The sequence below is a fragment of the Dama dama genome, chromosome 17, assembly GCF_033118175.1.
Source record: "Dama dama isolate Ldn47 chromosome 17, ASM3311817v1, whole genome shotgun sequence".
Taxonomy (NCBI): domain Eukaryota; kingdom Metazoa; phylum Chordata; class Mammalia; order Artiodactyla; family Cervidae; genus Dama; species Dama dama.
Window position 1 is genome coordinate 13119757 of NC_083697.1, and position 13758 is coordinate 13133514.

Consider the following 13758-nt stretch of genomic DNA (forward strand, 5'->3'; position numbering starts at 1 on the left):
TCTAAGACATGTCCATATTAGATAGGTCAACAAAAAAACATTAATATCAGGTATTTAATACTGAATATTTCCCAGTTCACCTGAACCTGGAATTTATTGTTTAATTTAGAATTATTTGATTTGTAAGCACTTACCTTTTTTTAAGCCAATTAAATAGAGCTCATTTACAAATTAACCTAAAAATATTACCCAGAGACAAAAACATACCAAGACATATTTAGACAGACACACTGCAAGATCTAGCTTCATTTTCTAAGTTTAGTCATGAATTAGACATTACAATATAAAATTTACTAGTTTATAAAAAAAAGCTGAAATAAATAACATTTTTAAAGGCTTTTTTCCTTTTTTCTTTCTCAGTCTCAGGAGTTAGACATGGTCTAGATAAGTGTTCCTGAGAGCCCTGGTCTCAAGGCACAGGGAAAGAAAATCAAGCTCTAACAAAATGGTGGCAGGTCTAAATGGTAGCCAAACAAAGCAAAATGGCCATCACAAATCACAACACAGAACAGAGTTAAAACACACACATATAAACCAGGCAGTCCTCATCAGACACTCTCTTAAATACAAGAATACAGTCTCTCAGAAAACCTTTTATAGAGACACAAAACTTCAGATGTCTTCAAAGATTTCAAAAGGAGGAAAGGAAGCCAGGTTGAAAGAAGGGGGAGGAGGCGGGAAAGGGGGGCAAAAGGGGTGGTCTTACAGACGTTTCCTGCCACCTGCAGACACCCAGGCATTACGGGACTTTTCCCCGGGCTTCCAGAAAAGGGAGGACTGGAACTCGGCCCTACCAGAAACCAGACCAGAAAATTCGAGTTCTCTGCCAAGAGGACGTGATCAGTTTCCAATCCTCAGCTCAAGCTGAGGCCCTTCGACCAGATTCCTGCGTCCAGGACCGGGGGACTAGAAAAACGGGAAGGATAGGAAGGGCTGAGAGGAAAGAGAGAGGGAAGGGGAGGGAGGTCAATAAAGTCTCTTGTTCCTTACCGGTCAGGGCACTCTGGCCAGTTGTCCGCGTCAGGAGGAGACCAGGGACAAAAGGGTCCCAGTTGCGGCCGCTGGGTCTGGTCCATTGGCAGGCAAGCTGGCCCCTGAGTACCCCGAGTGGTCAGGATGTCAGTCTCAGCGAAGAAGATGTCCCTTCGTGGTCGCCATTTGTTGCAGGAAGGGGGACCCCTACCAGGGCCCGAAACTGGGCTCTTGTCTAACACTCGGAAATGAATTGTCCGAGGAGACACATGCTGACAAAGCAAGAGATTTTATTGGGAAAGGGCATCCGGGTGGAGAGCAGTAGGTAAGGGAACCCAGGAGAACTGCTCTGCCACGTGGCTCGCAGTCTTGGGTTTTATGGTGATGCGATTAGTTTCCGGGTGGTCTTTGGCCAATCATTCTAATTCAGAGTCTTTCCTGGTGGCACACGCATCGCTCAGCCAAGATGGATGCTAGCAAGAGGGATTCTGGGAAGTGGACGGACAGGTAGTGTCTCCTCTCGATCTTTCCCGAACTCTTCCGGCTGGTGGTGGCCTATTGTTCCGTATTCCTTATCAGGATCTCCTGCTATAAAACAACTCATGCAAATGGTTACTGTGGTGCCTGGCCAGGGTAGGCGGTTTCAATCAGTGTGCTTCCCCTAACATAAGTAGCATCATTTATGTTAAGTTTGAGCAAACTGAAGCTCAAAGAGCTTCAGGTAACTTATCCCATTAGGAGGCAGAATGGGAGCCTTCTGGTTCTCTCACCCGGCACCACAAGTGGCTCACCCACTTGAATGGACATGGTGATGCACTCACTATGTCTCAGAAAAGCCAAGTGGATGGGCATTTTAAAACATGTGGTTACATTCTTCTGTTTATTTTTCTACAACTTGGCTCCTCTATTGACTTCTGTAGCTGGCTATTTAAGCAGGTTATTTAAGGAAATATTGAGCAGGTTTATTGAGCAAATATCAGGAAAACATTTATAGCTGGGCACGAGAAACTTTGAACTCAATTGTTCACGGCTGATCACTCTTTCTTGGAAAAGCCCTTCATTGCATTCCTTTGACAGGGGCTGTTGGTAGTTAAAATTCATCTTTGGGTTAGCTGAGGAAGGTGTTACAGAAAAATGGCCACCTGTAATCTTACCACATAGTCTGCATTTAATGACTACTTCCCAAGGACCGTGAGGGCAGGAAGTCATCCTTGGAGCTGACTGAGGGGTGTGGCCTCCCAGAGAAGAGGTCCAGAGGCTGACTGAAACCCAGGGTCAGGCAGGATGTCTCATGAAAGGCGATTCTTTTGATGAGAGAAAATTGGGCATGACTGGGTACTCAGAAAGCCAAACAGGAAATTGAACAGAGGGAGGAAACTTACTACAAAAGTAAATGATAACCAAACGCTGCTTGATTTGAATGTTAAATATGTTTGGCTTTTAAAATGAGATCTGATACCAGAATCCACTGATAATACTAAACATTAGGAAAGCTGTATAGCTACAGGTTAAGTGCCTCATGACACAGGGCAAAGGGAATAGACAGCACTGTCTGGGGAACACTCTCACAGGGAGAATCAACCCTGAGTCTGATCCCGCCTCTAGGCTTAACTACTGGTTTGCAGAATATGGGGAAGAAGAACATGTTAACACTACAAGGATGCAATTAGTCTGTTTCAGAATGTGGGGAATTCTATATAACAAATGGTTCAGTTTCTCTCTTTGAGCCACTGCAATGAACATGCTGCTGACTCTAAGTGGTGGAAATCAGGCTAAATAAGCTAAACTACTACTAGTGAAAATCTCTCTCCTATATTCGATTCAGACAAGAAGACAGTTAGCAAGAGTTCTGTCAAAGACTGGGCCTTTTGGTATAGCTCCAGGACTCGCGAGGACAACCAACACCCACCTCTACCACCCACAAAGCCAAAACAGCTCTTTGGAGCTCCTCTTGAGGATGTATGTGATAACGACACCCTGCCCACCCCAATTCTGGTAGGTCTTATTTTGGTTTTCTGTAACGCTCCTGAGGAGGGGAGTTCTGAGAGATCAAGTGTTCTCTTCCAAATCTACCCCCAAATGAAGAAGTCTGGCTTTGTCTGATAAGTTTCATAATATTACTTCAAAGAATAAGGTCTGATTTAGGTACTGCAGAGTTAGAAGGCAAATACCAGATGAAAAGATACTCTCATCCATTCCACTGATTTCAACAAAGACCCACCTATACTGGCTCAGGCCAGTTAAAATGGACTCTGTAAGGTAAGGGAGTCAGAGAAGGCGAGGTTGGGAGAAAGCATGAGACCAGCACTTGACAGAACAGATCACCTTTAACGAGGCGAGAAGGGGCAGCAGTCAGAGGAGTGAGCTGCTGCACCACCCCAAGAAAAGAGTGAGCATCTACAGGCCTGTATGTGGAAAGCTACTGTCCTAAGGGGGCCTGTTCGCCAAGGTTGTTCAGAGCAGTTCTCTCTCACACAGCTGGGGCAAGGAATTTCGGAGACCGGCCAGAGGCTGGGACCAGCTGGGAGCTGGGCGTAACCAACCTAATGTCCATGTTTTTCTTCGGGTGACAGAGTTCTTTATTTTGCATAGAATGGTGGGGAGGACCTGGAGGGGAGTTTTAACTCCAGGCTATTTTGAGCTGTGTAACTTTCCTTCAGACTCTGTGTGTAAGAATCTCTGAGGGTCCACTTCATCCTCATATGGTCTCCTGGTCTCCTCCCTTGAAGTCGACACTCGTCTCAAGTCTCCTTCAGCTGAGTCTACTCTGCCTTATGACTCAAAATGTCTCACACGGATTTGATTTGTAACTCAAGTGTTTAAGCATAAAGTACTCATCCTCTGGCAGAAAATGAATCACTTGAGCCTGACAGAATGTGTCAAAAGAAAGTCACAGAGTTTGGACTGTGCTTTATCAAATTAGTGTATTGAACTGTAAGCATTAACATTTGTTCACTGTCCACTATCTCTCCAAGCACTACACTAGATGCAGGGAATTTTATGGTAGATATGAAGAAATTTATCATCCAAGGTATGTGCTAGCACTACCCCAGACCTGTGTCTTTCACAGAAAATTTAGGGGGCAGCTATGATTATCATCACCCCCACTTCATAAATGAAAAACCAAAGAGCCTCACCCAAGTATGTGCTATGCCTAAAGTCACACAGTGGATAAGCAGCAGAACAGATTCCACATTCCTTGAAAAACCTGGCTCCAATATCTGTTATCTCTCTACTCTGCAGACAGCAGAGGATATTAAAATACAGAAAAAGGAACTAGAAAGGCTGATGAGAAAGAAATGTGATCGGAGAAGGAGGAGAGGCATATTGAGCCTGATTTTGAGGGGAGGGAATACAGGAAATAGGAATGAATGGGGTGGACAGTCCCTGAAAGGGGAATACACAAATGGAGCATGAATATGGCAAAAAGATTTCCACACTCAGGGAAGAGCATCTATTACAGGGAATGATGAGAAAGGAGCGGTGAAGGAGGAGAGGGTGAATCTACAAAGGCCGCAAAGCAGAGACGTTTAACACGGTAAATTCACTAAAACGGAGAGTCTGATTACACAAGTGTTTAAAATGTTTCAGGGTATGAATGCCAAATCGATTGTTGGGTAGAAAATATATTTAGAGGCACTGAAGAAAAATTTTCAAATTGACTTCGGTCCAGTTCTAGCACTGTACCCTCATACACCACAGCTCTGTCAAAAGAGGACCAAGCTTGTGCTCTGGGCTTGTAGATATGAAACGTCCCATACTTTTCTTTTCTTTCCTTCCCTATAGGATATGCTTTCCTTTATCAACCAAAACGGGCCGTTCACAGAAGGCATCTTCAGAAAATCAGGCAATATACAATCACGCAGGGCACTAAAGGAGAAACTAAACTCTGGGGACAAAGTGAACTTGGATGATGAATCCATTCTTGTGGTAGCATCCACCTTAAAGGTAAGGAAAGTTTGAGCCTTATCCACACACAGAGGAAATCTGAAGCTGTATGACTGGTCCTTCATTATGACTGCCCAAGAAACATAAGAGGCGTAAGAGAGGAAGGATTTGAAAAAGTGAAAAACACTTCACAAAGCCAAAATTGAAGGAAGGTACCCCAAATACGATAAGCCCCATATATTAGATATTTTCCTTTTCCATTGCACATCTTGACTCCTGAACACTCCATGCAAAAGAATAATAATAAATTTCAAAATACACACTTACACATAGAGTGTTTACCAAAACAAGCTTCCTGCTTTTGATGACTTCCTCATCATCTTTTAACGAAGGCAGCATTTCCAAAATAAAATTTACATTAAGCTTTTGGAAATAGTAAACAGAAGTAACTTCCCAAGGGGCTCAGACAGTAAAGAATCCGCCTGCAATGTGGGAGACCTGGGTTTGATTCCTGGGTTGGAAGGATCCCTGGAAAAGGGACTGGCATACCGACTCCAGTAGTCTTGCCTGGAGAATCCCATGGACGGAGGAGTCCGGCAGGCTATATAGTCCATGGGGTGGCACAGAGTCAGACACGGCTGAAGCAACTCAGCATGGATGCAAGACTGATGGTTACTTACTGTGGTAAACTCATGTGTGTGTGTGTGTGTGTGTGTGTTAGTCGCCTAGTCGCGTCCGACTCGCTGTGATCCCATGGACTGTAGCCCACCAGGCCCCTTGGTCCATGGGATTCTCCAGGCAAGAATACTAGAGTGGGCTGCCATGCCCTTCTCCAGGAGATCTTCCTGATTCAGGGATCGAACCTGCATCCCTTGCATCTCCTGCATTGGCAGGCAGGTTCTTTATCACTAGCACCACCTGGGAAGCCCATTTGTCTTACAGTGAATCGAAAAACGCTTAGTGAGGCCACCAAGTTCTCTGATCATTTCATCATCCTTCCTTTCCCTGTCTGTCAATGCCTTTTACTTTAAAATTAGTGTAGGGATGACGCCACCATTTGTTCCTCCTTTTATCTCCCTTACCATCTTCAACACCCTTTGTTAATATCTGTATGTTTAACCCACCACCCAAGCTTACAGTTACATGGTAACCAGTTTTTATTACATGCCTCATCTTATAAATCTTATTTTTAAAGTGAGTGCAACAGTCAAAATCAGTTTGGAATTTTGAAAATTCAATAGATTCATACAAAAAATAGACTGAGTTTGAAATGATACAGCTAAATCACAAGTGTATACTTAAATTTCTACCAGGGCAATAATAGAACAGCAAAGAAATTTAATCAATTCATCTTGATACTTGTTCGCAGCTATGAACAAAGATATATTGATGTAGTAATAACTACAAACAGGTTATTAAAATTACCTTAGAAACTAAACATATGGTCTTTCCTTGTCCCCTATTAATGTTCGATTGTATGATAACAGCAACACTGCAGATACGACTTGGAGCTGACCCCTACTACACGTGCACCATAATAACACACACTAGGTGTGCAAACAGCAAGTAGAGCGCTACCCTCTGTAAGGTGCACCCTGGGGACTGATTTGAGTTCTGAGCAAGATTTACTAGGCTCTTGCCTATTTCCATGCTCTAAGCACAGACTAGTAAGAGGGTGGCTACTTATGGGTACAGGTCTTACACAATCCCAAAGTGTTCTTTTCCTAAAGTTGATTGATCTTGATGGGGAATCAGACTTTGCAACCTCAGCCTTGATAATACCATATGTAAAGCAACCATAGAGTTGGTCTAAATCAGAAATGAATACATAGACAGAACCACATTGAGTTTTCCACTAAACTGTCTATAAACAGAGATCCAATAGCAAATACCCACAGCATATTCTGCCTGAGTCATGTCCTGGCCTAACCATACTCAGTCTCACCAATCGATTCTACAGCACAGGGTCCAGGAGAGAGAAGAGACACACTCTCCAAGTGCAAGTAGTTTAGTACACAAGGCAAAGGCCTGCTGCACACTCCCATACGCCCAGAAGCCAACGTGAATTTGAGCAAGACCCAGGTGTTGGTGATGGACAGGAAAGCCTGGTGTGCTGCAGTCCATGGGGTCCCAAAGAGTAGGACACGACTGAACGACTGAACCGAAATGGAGTGCTTCCTCCTTCCAAATGTACTGTGGGCACTCCATAAAAACCATAGTGAAAACCTAATGACCATGATTGGGTACTGTATACCAATTACAAGAAAAAGTATGAGAGGACTGCGACTTTGTACATTATCTTTGTACTCTGTCCTCAGTACTCAAAAGAGTGCCTGGCACAAACAGCAGCTCAATAAGTACTGAAACAAGTGAACACTGACTGGATTATAATCACGACAGTTGCCCAGAAACACTGCCTGAACAAGATACTATTAAGAGAAGTCAGGCTCTATATTAAGACCAGTGGAAGCAAGTTGTGCCTTTGAAACTGGCAAGGCAATACAATCATTTCCCCTCAGTCTTGCACAACAGTTTACAACTTCATCTATTTTAATAGGCCCCATTCTATGATACTAAGACTTGTTCATCAGTGATGAACTTTCCAGGCCTCCACTTAGGAAGCTTACATTTGCATTTTCTATCCCACAGGTGTGAAGTTGCAATGTATCTAAATTCTCACTTTCCTCTTTGGGGAGGATATATTCCATTCAAAGAGTTGTAAGGGTAACATGTTGTTTACCCTTTGGGGCTTTTGATTTATTTCTAACACCTGCTGCTTAAAAGTCTGTAGGACTGAACTTTTATATGGTTTAAAAAAAATAAAAAGAAGGAAAAAAACTGAAGCTATTATGAGACTAGCTTTTCCCCAAAGAGCACATATACCTCAAGTCTTCTCTTAATATGTGTATAAGAGCATGTAGGGGTGTACTTTTGTTTGTTTTATTTCAGAACTTCTCTTTCTTGAATTCAGAGCAAGCACTGTGTCTTAAGTAAACAAACAAAATGGGTATGTGCATTTCTTTTCAAGAAACTAATAGGATTTAGGATGAGTTATCACCAGACCTTGCCAGTTTGTACTAATGTGCTAACATGAACACAAAGAGTAAGTTCCAGGTGATAGAAGGAGCTTTAGCTTCATTCTCACTGCAGCCCAAACTCTACTTTTATGCGTCTAATTTTAGTTGGGGAAAATCCAACCAGTCCTTCTGGATGTGCAAGGCTGTGGAGAATCACAGCCAAGCTCTGTGTGAATCAGTCTGCGTGGCTATGAAGGAACCACAGACTGAACTGAATTTGTCAACTAAATATTTTCTTTGCAACTTCTCCACTGAATTTATCATAAGACTAATATATATTTTTTGATCTATCTAAGGATTTTCTTCGAAATATTCCAGGAGGCATATTTTCAGCCACTCTCTATGATAAATGGCTTGATGTTATTGATCAAGGGAATGAGGAGGAGAAAATAACTGCGACCCAGAGGTAATGATGCAATTTTCTCAACTCTGAGAAAATACAACCAACATACTCTTAGGAAAATATCAGCTTATAGTTTACAGCTGTGTCCACTAAAATAATGACCAGTATCAAAAGGTTTCACTTGATCATACCCATGGAAGCCAGTTTGAAAAGAGATGCACGCCTTATTGGTGACATTGTAATTGGTGTTTTTCTGCTAATCTTATTAATATGGAATGCTTGACCATTTTACACCTTCTGAATACACGAGATCGTTGGAGATGAAATCCATTGGTCTAAAAAGAGATGATAAAGAACCAATATGCCAGCGGTATGATCTTAAATACAAACACATAACTAACCAGATCAGTTCTTACCTGGCTCAGGAATTAAACTCGGTGAAACCTTTTTGTGTGCATTCATGCCTGGAACTGTGAGAAAGGACTGTGGACATGGTATATAAAGAAGTACTTTGTTCTCTGTATTTCCACTTACTGAGCAAAATGACTCGCCTTATTGATAAGTGCCTTTTTCTGTCATTAGGCTTCTAGACCAGCTGCCAAGAGCCAATGTAGTTTTTCTGCGATACCTTTTTGGAGTGTTACACAACATTGAGCAACATTCCTCATCCAATCAGATGACAGCTTATAATTTATCAGTGTGTATCACCCCAAGCATTCTTGGTCTGCTTAATTCTGGCAGCACAGCATTAGAAAACTTCACCAAGAAGGTAAGGAGAGCTCTCATTTTTGTGCCTTGCAGGGAAGAGTCCCCATTTTGAACCTGAAGTCTGTGGTATTAACTCTGGTGAACCAGTTGTTTAAAGGGCACATTTTAATTACACTGCCTTGGACTGGCAGAGGCCTGCTCTGGTTGGGCATGGGAAGGTGTGTTGCAACTGAGAACAGTCGAGTCACTTCTCCTTTGCCATCCAAGAGATTAAACAATAGACAGATAAGACTAGGACGGTGTGATAGAGAAGAACCTGGCTTTGGAGTCTGAGAACCAAGATTCAACTCTCAGCCTAATCACTGAGGGGAGTACAAACCTCCAAACTATGATTTCACCATTACACAATGATGACAACACCCAATACATCTGGTCAGTCTCGGCACATCTCAGGCGGCCTGGGCAATATGAGCACCAAAGGTTCCACACATACCGGCCTCACTCTGCCAGTTCTGGCTCACTCAGGAAAATACTTGGCTTCTATTGTGTCTCTGCTAGAGGATGAGGAGGCTAGTAAAATATTTCAGAACATCCTGACAGAGCCACAACATGCCTAAGAAGATCACAGCTCTTTTCCAAGCTCCCCTGGGCAGCAAGTGTGAGGCAAGGCAATGCAGTTAGACAGACAGACATGTTTTCTCTCCAGATGCTTTCTTCCGTCACAAACCCCGCCCCCCCACACAGAAACCTCTGCTACCCAAGTTTCAGATAGTTCTTCACTGAAGTGAATTTCAAAATTTGTGTTGCATTTGATTCTTTATCAAGTTTAATGAGATGCTATATATAAATTCTATCTCAAGAAAACTAGAAAAAAGCTCAATAAAAATAAATAAAACTTAATAAGAAATATACATTTTTGTTCCAAACATCCTATGTAGGCTACTTAAAAATCATCCTAGTGTTAACCATGTAGCAATCATTACAAAATTTTAGCTATCAGACTAGGCCACATATTATAACTTTAGTCCACCGACTAAAAGAATTTTAAAATTTGTGCCCAAAGTACTCTTGAAAGGATTAGTTATTTCTTAGAAAAAGCTGATGCATATATCATATATATATATATATATATATTTATATATATTTTAAATCAAGTGAATTTTTCTGACTTCTTTTGCATTTTTTGTGAGAGCCAAGATTCATGTATGAAATGTGATTTACTATTAGGCCATATGTACAGTAATACCCCATTTTTTGCCCCTCTGTGTTACAGATTTCTTTCATACAATTTCTCATTGAAAACTGTCTCAAGATATTTGGAGAAGATATCACGTCTCTCTTTGGACCGAAGTCAGTGAGTTGTGATAACAGTGATAGCACTGACATCACTGATAACAGTGAGAAGGTTGCAGGTACGTGAATAATGTAACTGGCTTTTTTTATTTTTTTTTTTTATTTTTTTATTAGTTGGAGGCTAATTACTTCACAACATTTCAGTGGGTTTTGTCATACATTGATATGAATCAGCCATAAAAGACAGCAAGGCTGCCAGGGTCAATGGGAGATCTTGGAGTCCAAAGCACATTCTAAGGGCAGTAATTTCCATCCGCTCCAAGACATGAGAAGTTTCCCACTTGTGAGATCAAAGGAAGGATAAGACTGTTCTGATTTCAAGAAGCTACTAATACAGCTTTAGAAGACATCATGGTTCAGTTCAGTTCAGTTGCTCAGTCGGGTCCGACTCTTTATGATCCCAAGGACTGCACTGACCCCAACTCCTTGGGGTCAAGGGCTGCAGCGTGCCAGGCCTCCCTGTCCATCACCAACTCCCGGAGCTTACTTAAACTCATGTCCATTGAATCAGTGATGCCATCCAACCATCTCACCCTCTCTGGTCCCCTTCTCCTCCTGCCTTCAATCTTTCCCAGCATCAGGGATTTTTCCAATGAGTTAGTTCTTTGCATCAGGTGGCCAAAGTATTGGAGTTTCGGCTTCAGCATCAGTCCTTCCAATGAACACCCAGGACTGATCTCCTTTAGGATGGACTGGTTGGATCTCCTTGCAGTCCAAGGGACTCTCAAGAGTCTTCTCCAACCCCACAGTCGAAAAGCATCAATTTTTCAGCACTCAGCTTTCTTCACAGTACAACTCTCACATCCATACATGACCACTGGAAAACCATAGCCTTGACCAGACGGACCTTTGTTGGCAAGGTAATGTCTCTGCTTTTTAATATGCTATCTAGTTTGGTCATAACTTTCCTTCCAAGGAGTAAGCGTCTTTTAATTTCATGGCTGCAGTCACCATCCGCAGTGGTTTTGGAGCCCCAAAAAATAAAGTCTGACACTGTTTCCACTGTCTCCCCACCTATTTCCCATGAGGTGATGGGACCAGATGCCATGATCTTAGTTTTCTGAATGTTGAGCTTTAAGCCAACTTTTTCACTCTCCTCTTTCACTTTCATCAAGAGACGTTTTAGTTCCTCTTCACGCTCTGCCAGAAGGGTGGTGTCATCTGCATATCTGAGGTTATTGATATTTCTCCTGGCAATCTTGATTCCAGCTTGTGCTTCTTCCAGCCCAGCGTTTCTCATGATGTACTCTGCATATAAGTTAAATAAGCAGGGTGACAATGTACAGCCTTGACGAACTCCTTTCCCGATTGGGAACCAGTCTGTTGTTCCATGTCCAGTTCTAACTGTTGCTTCCTGACCTGCATACAGGTTTCTCAAGAGGCAGGTCAGGTGGTCTGGTATTCCCATCTCCTTCAGAATTTTCCACAGTTTATTGTGATCCACACACTCGAAGGCTTTGGCGTAGTCAATAAAGCAGAAATAGATGTTTTCCTGGAACTCTCTTGCTTTTTCAATGATCCAGTGGATGCTGGCAATTTGATCTCTGGTTCCTCTGCCTTTTCAAAACCAGCTTGGATATCTGGAAGTTCTCAGCTCACATATTGCTGAAGCCTGGCTTGGAGAATTTTGAGCATGACTTTACTAGCATGTGAGATGAGTGCAATTGTGCGGTAGTTTGAGCATTCTTTGGGATTGCCTTTCTTAGGGATTGGAATGAAAACTGACCTTTTCCAGTCCTGTGGCCCCTGCTGAGTTTTCCAAATTTGTTGACATATTGAGTGCAGCACTTTCACAGCATCATCTTTCAGGATTTGAAATAGCTCAACTGGAATCCCATCACATCCACTAGCTCGGTTCGAAGTGATGCTTTCTAAGGCCCACTTGACTTCACATTCCAGGATGTCTGGCTCTACATGAGTGATCACACCATTGTGATTATCTGGGTCATGAAGATCTTTTTTGTACACTTCTTCTGTGTATTCTTGCCACCTCTTCTTAATATCTTCTGCTTCTGTTAGGTCCATACCATTTCTGTCCTTTCTTGAACCCATCTTTGCATGTAATGTTCCCCTGGTATCTCTAATTTTCTTGAAGAGATCTCTAGTCTTTCCCATTCTGTTGTTTTCCTCTATTTCTTTGCATTGATCGCTGAGGAAGGCTTTCTTCTCTCTCCTGGCTATTCTTTGGAACTCTGCATTCAAATGGGAATATCTTTCCTTTTCTCTTCTCTTTTTTTCAGAGCTATTTGTCAGGCCTCCTCAGACAACCATTTTGCCTTTTTGCATTTCTTTTCCATGGGGATGCTCTTGATCCCTGTCTCCTGTACAATGTCACGAACCTCCGTTCATAGTTCATCAGGCTCTCTGTCTATCAGATTTAGTCCCTTAAATCTATTTCTCACTTCCACTCTATAGTCATCAGGGATTTGATTTAGGTCATACCTGAATGGTCTAGTGGTCTTCCCTGCTTTCTTCAGTTTAAGTCTGCATTTGGCAATAAGGAGTTCATGATCTGAGGCACAGTCAGCTCCTGGTCTTGTTTTTGCTGACTGTATAGAGCTTCTCCATCTTTGACTGCAAAGAATATAATCAATCTGATTTCGGTGTTGACCATCTGGTGATGTCCATGTGTATGTGGTGATGTCTGGCAATGTCTTAGGTTAGGGCTTTTCTCGGGACAGTTCTCTTTCTCTCTCTGGCTATCCCACAGTCCGGGTTGCTATCTCACATTAGTTCCCTCAGATTGCCCTCGGGGCATTCAGGCCCGGTCCTTACTCTAAGCAATGCAGCCCATGCCTCCCGGTTCAGCCCCCACTTGCTGGTGGTGGATGCCAGCGCCTGGGCTACTTTTCTGCTGCAAGTTGCCATTGGGCACATAATCTGTGGGTTTTCTTTATTTATATATTTAATTTTCCTCCCGGTTATGTTGTCCTCTGAGATTCCAAAACTCCCCACAGACCCGCTATGAGAGTGTTTCCTGGTGTTTGGAAACTTCTCCTCTTTTAAGACACCCTTCCCAGGACAGATCTCTGTCCCTGCCTCTTTTGTCTCCCTTTTTATCTTTTATATTTTGTCCTACCTCCTCTCAAAAACCATGGGCTGCCTTTCTGGGTGCCTGATGTCCTCTGCCAGCATTCAGAAGTTGTTTCGTGGAATTTGCTCAGCGTTCAAATGGTCTTCGGATGAATTTGTGAGGGAGAAAGTGGTCTCCCCGTCCTATTCCTCTGCAATCGTAGGACCACCCCTGAGACTTGAAATCTCGAGTCTATCTCCACAGCAAGCTCACTTTCCATTCTGCTTCAGAGCCAGGCTGCGAATGGAACTGGACTAAATATTTATGTGTTTGTTTTTTTTTGTTTAAATCTTTCCTCTTATTATCCCTGCTACCCTGCTACATTTCCAATATTGTCCCATTGA

General features: G+C 42.6%; 1 protein-coding gene across 1 annotated transcript in view; it reads left to right on the plus strand.

The window, feature by feature from the left end:
- Window positions 1–13758, plus strand: part of LOC133071573 (uncharacterized) — a 63293-nt gene that overhangs the window by 37344 nt on the left and 12191 nt on the right. The window contains exons 12-16 of the mRNA XM_061164080.1: window positions 2798–2967; window positions 4759–4920; window positions 8234–8343; window positions 8863–9049; window positions 10262–10400. Coding sequence (XP_061020063.1) covers window positions 2798–2967; window positions 4759–4920; window positions 8234–8343; window positions 8863–9049; window positions 10262–10400 — 768 coding nt within the window. The remainder of the gene's footprint in view (window positions 1–2797; window positions 2968–4758; window positions 4921–8233; window positions 8344–8862; window positions 9050–10261; window positions 10401–13758) is intronic.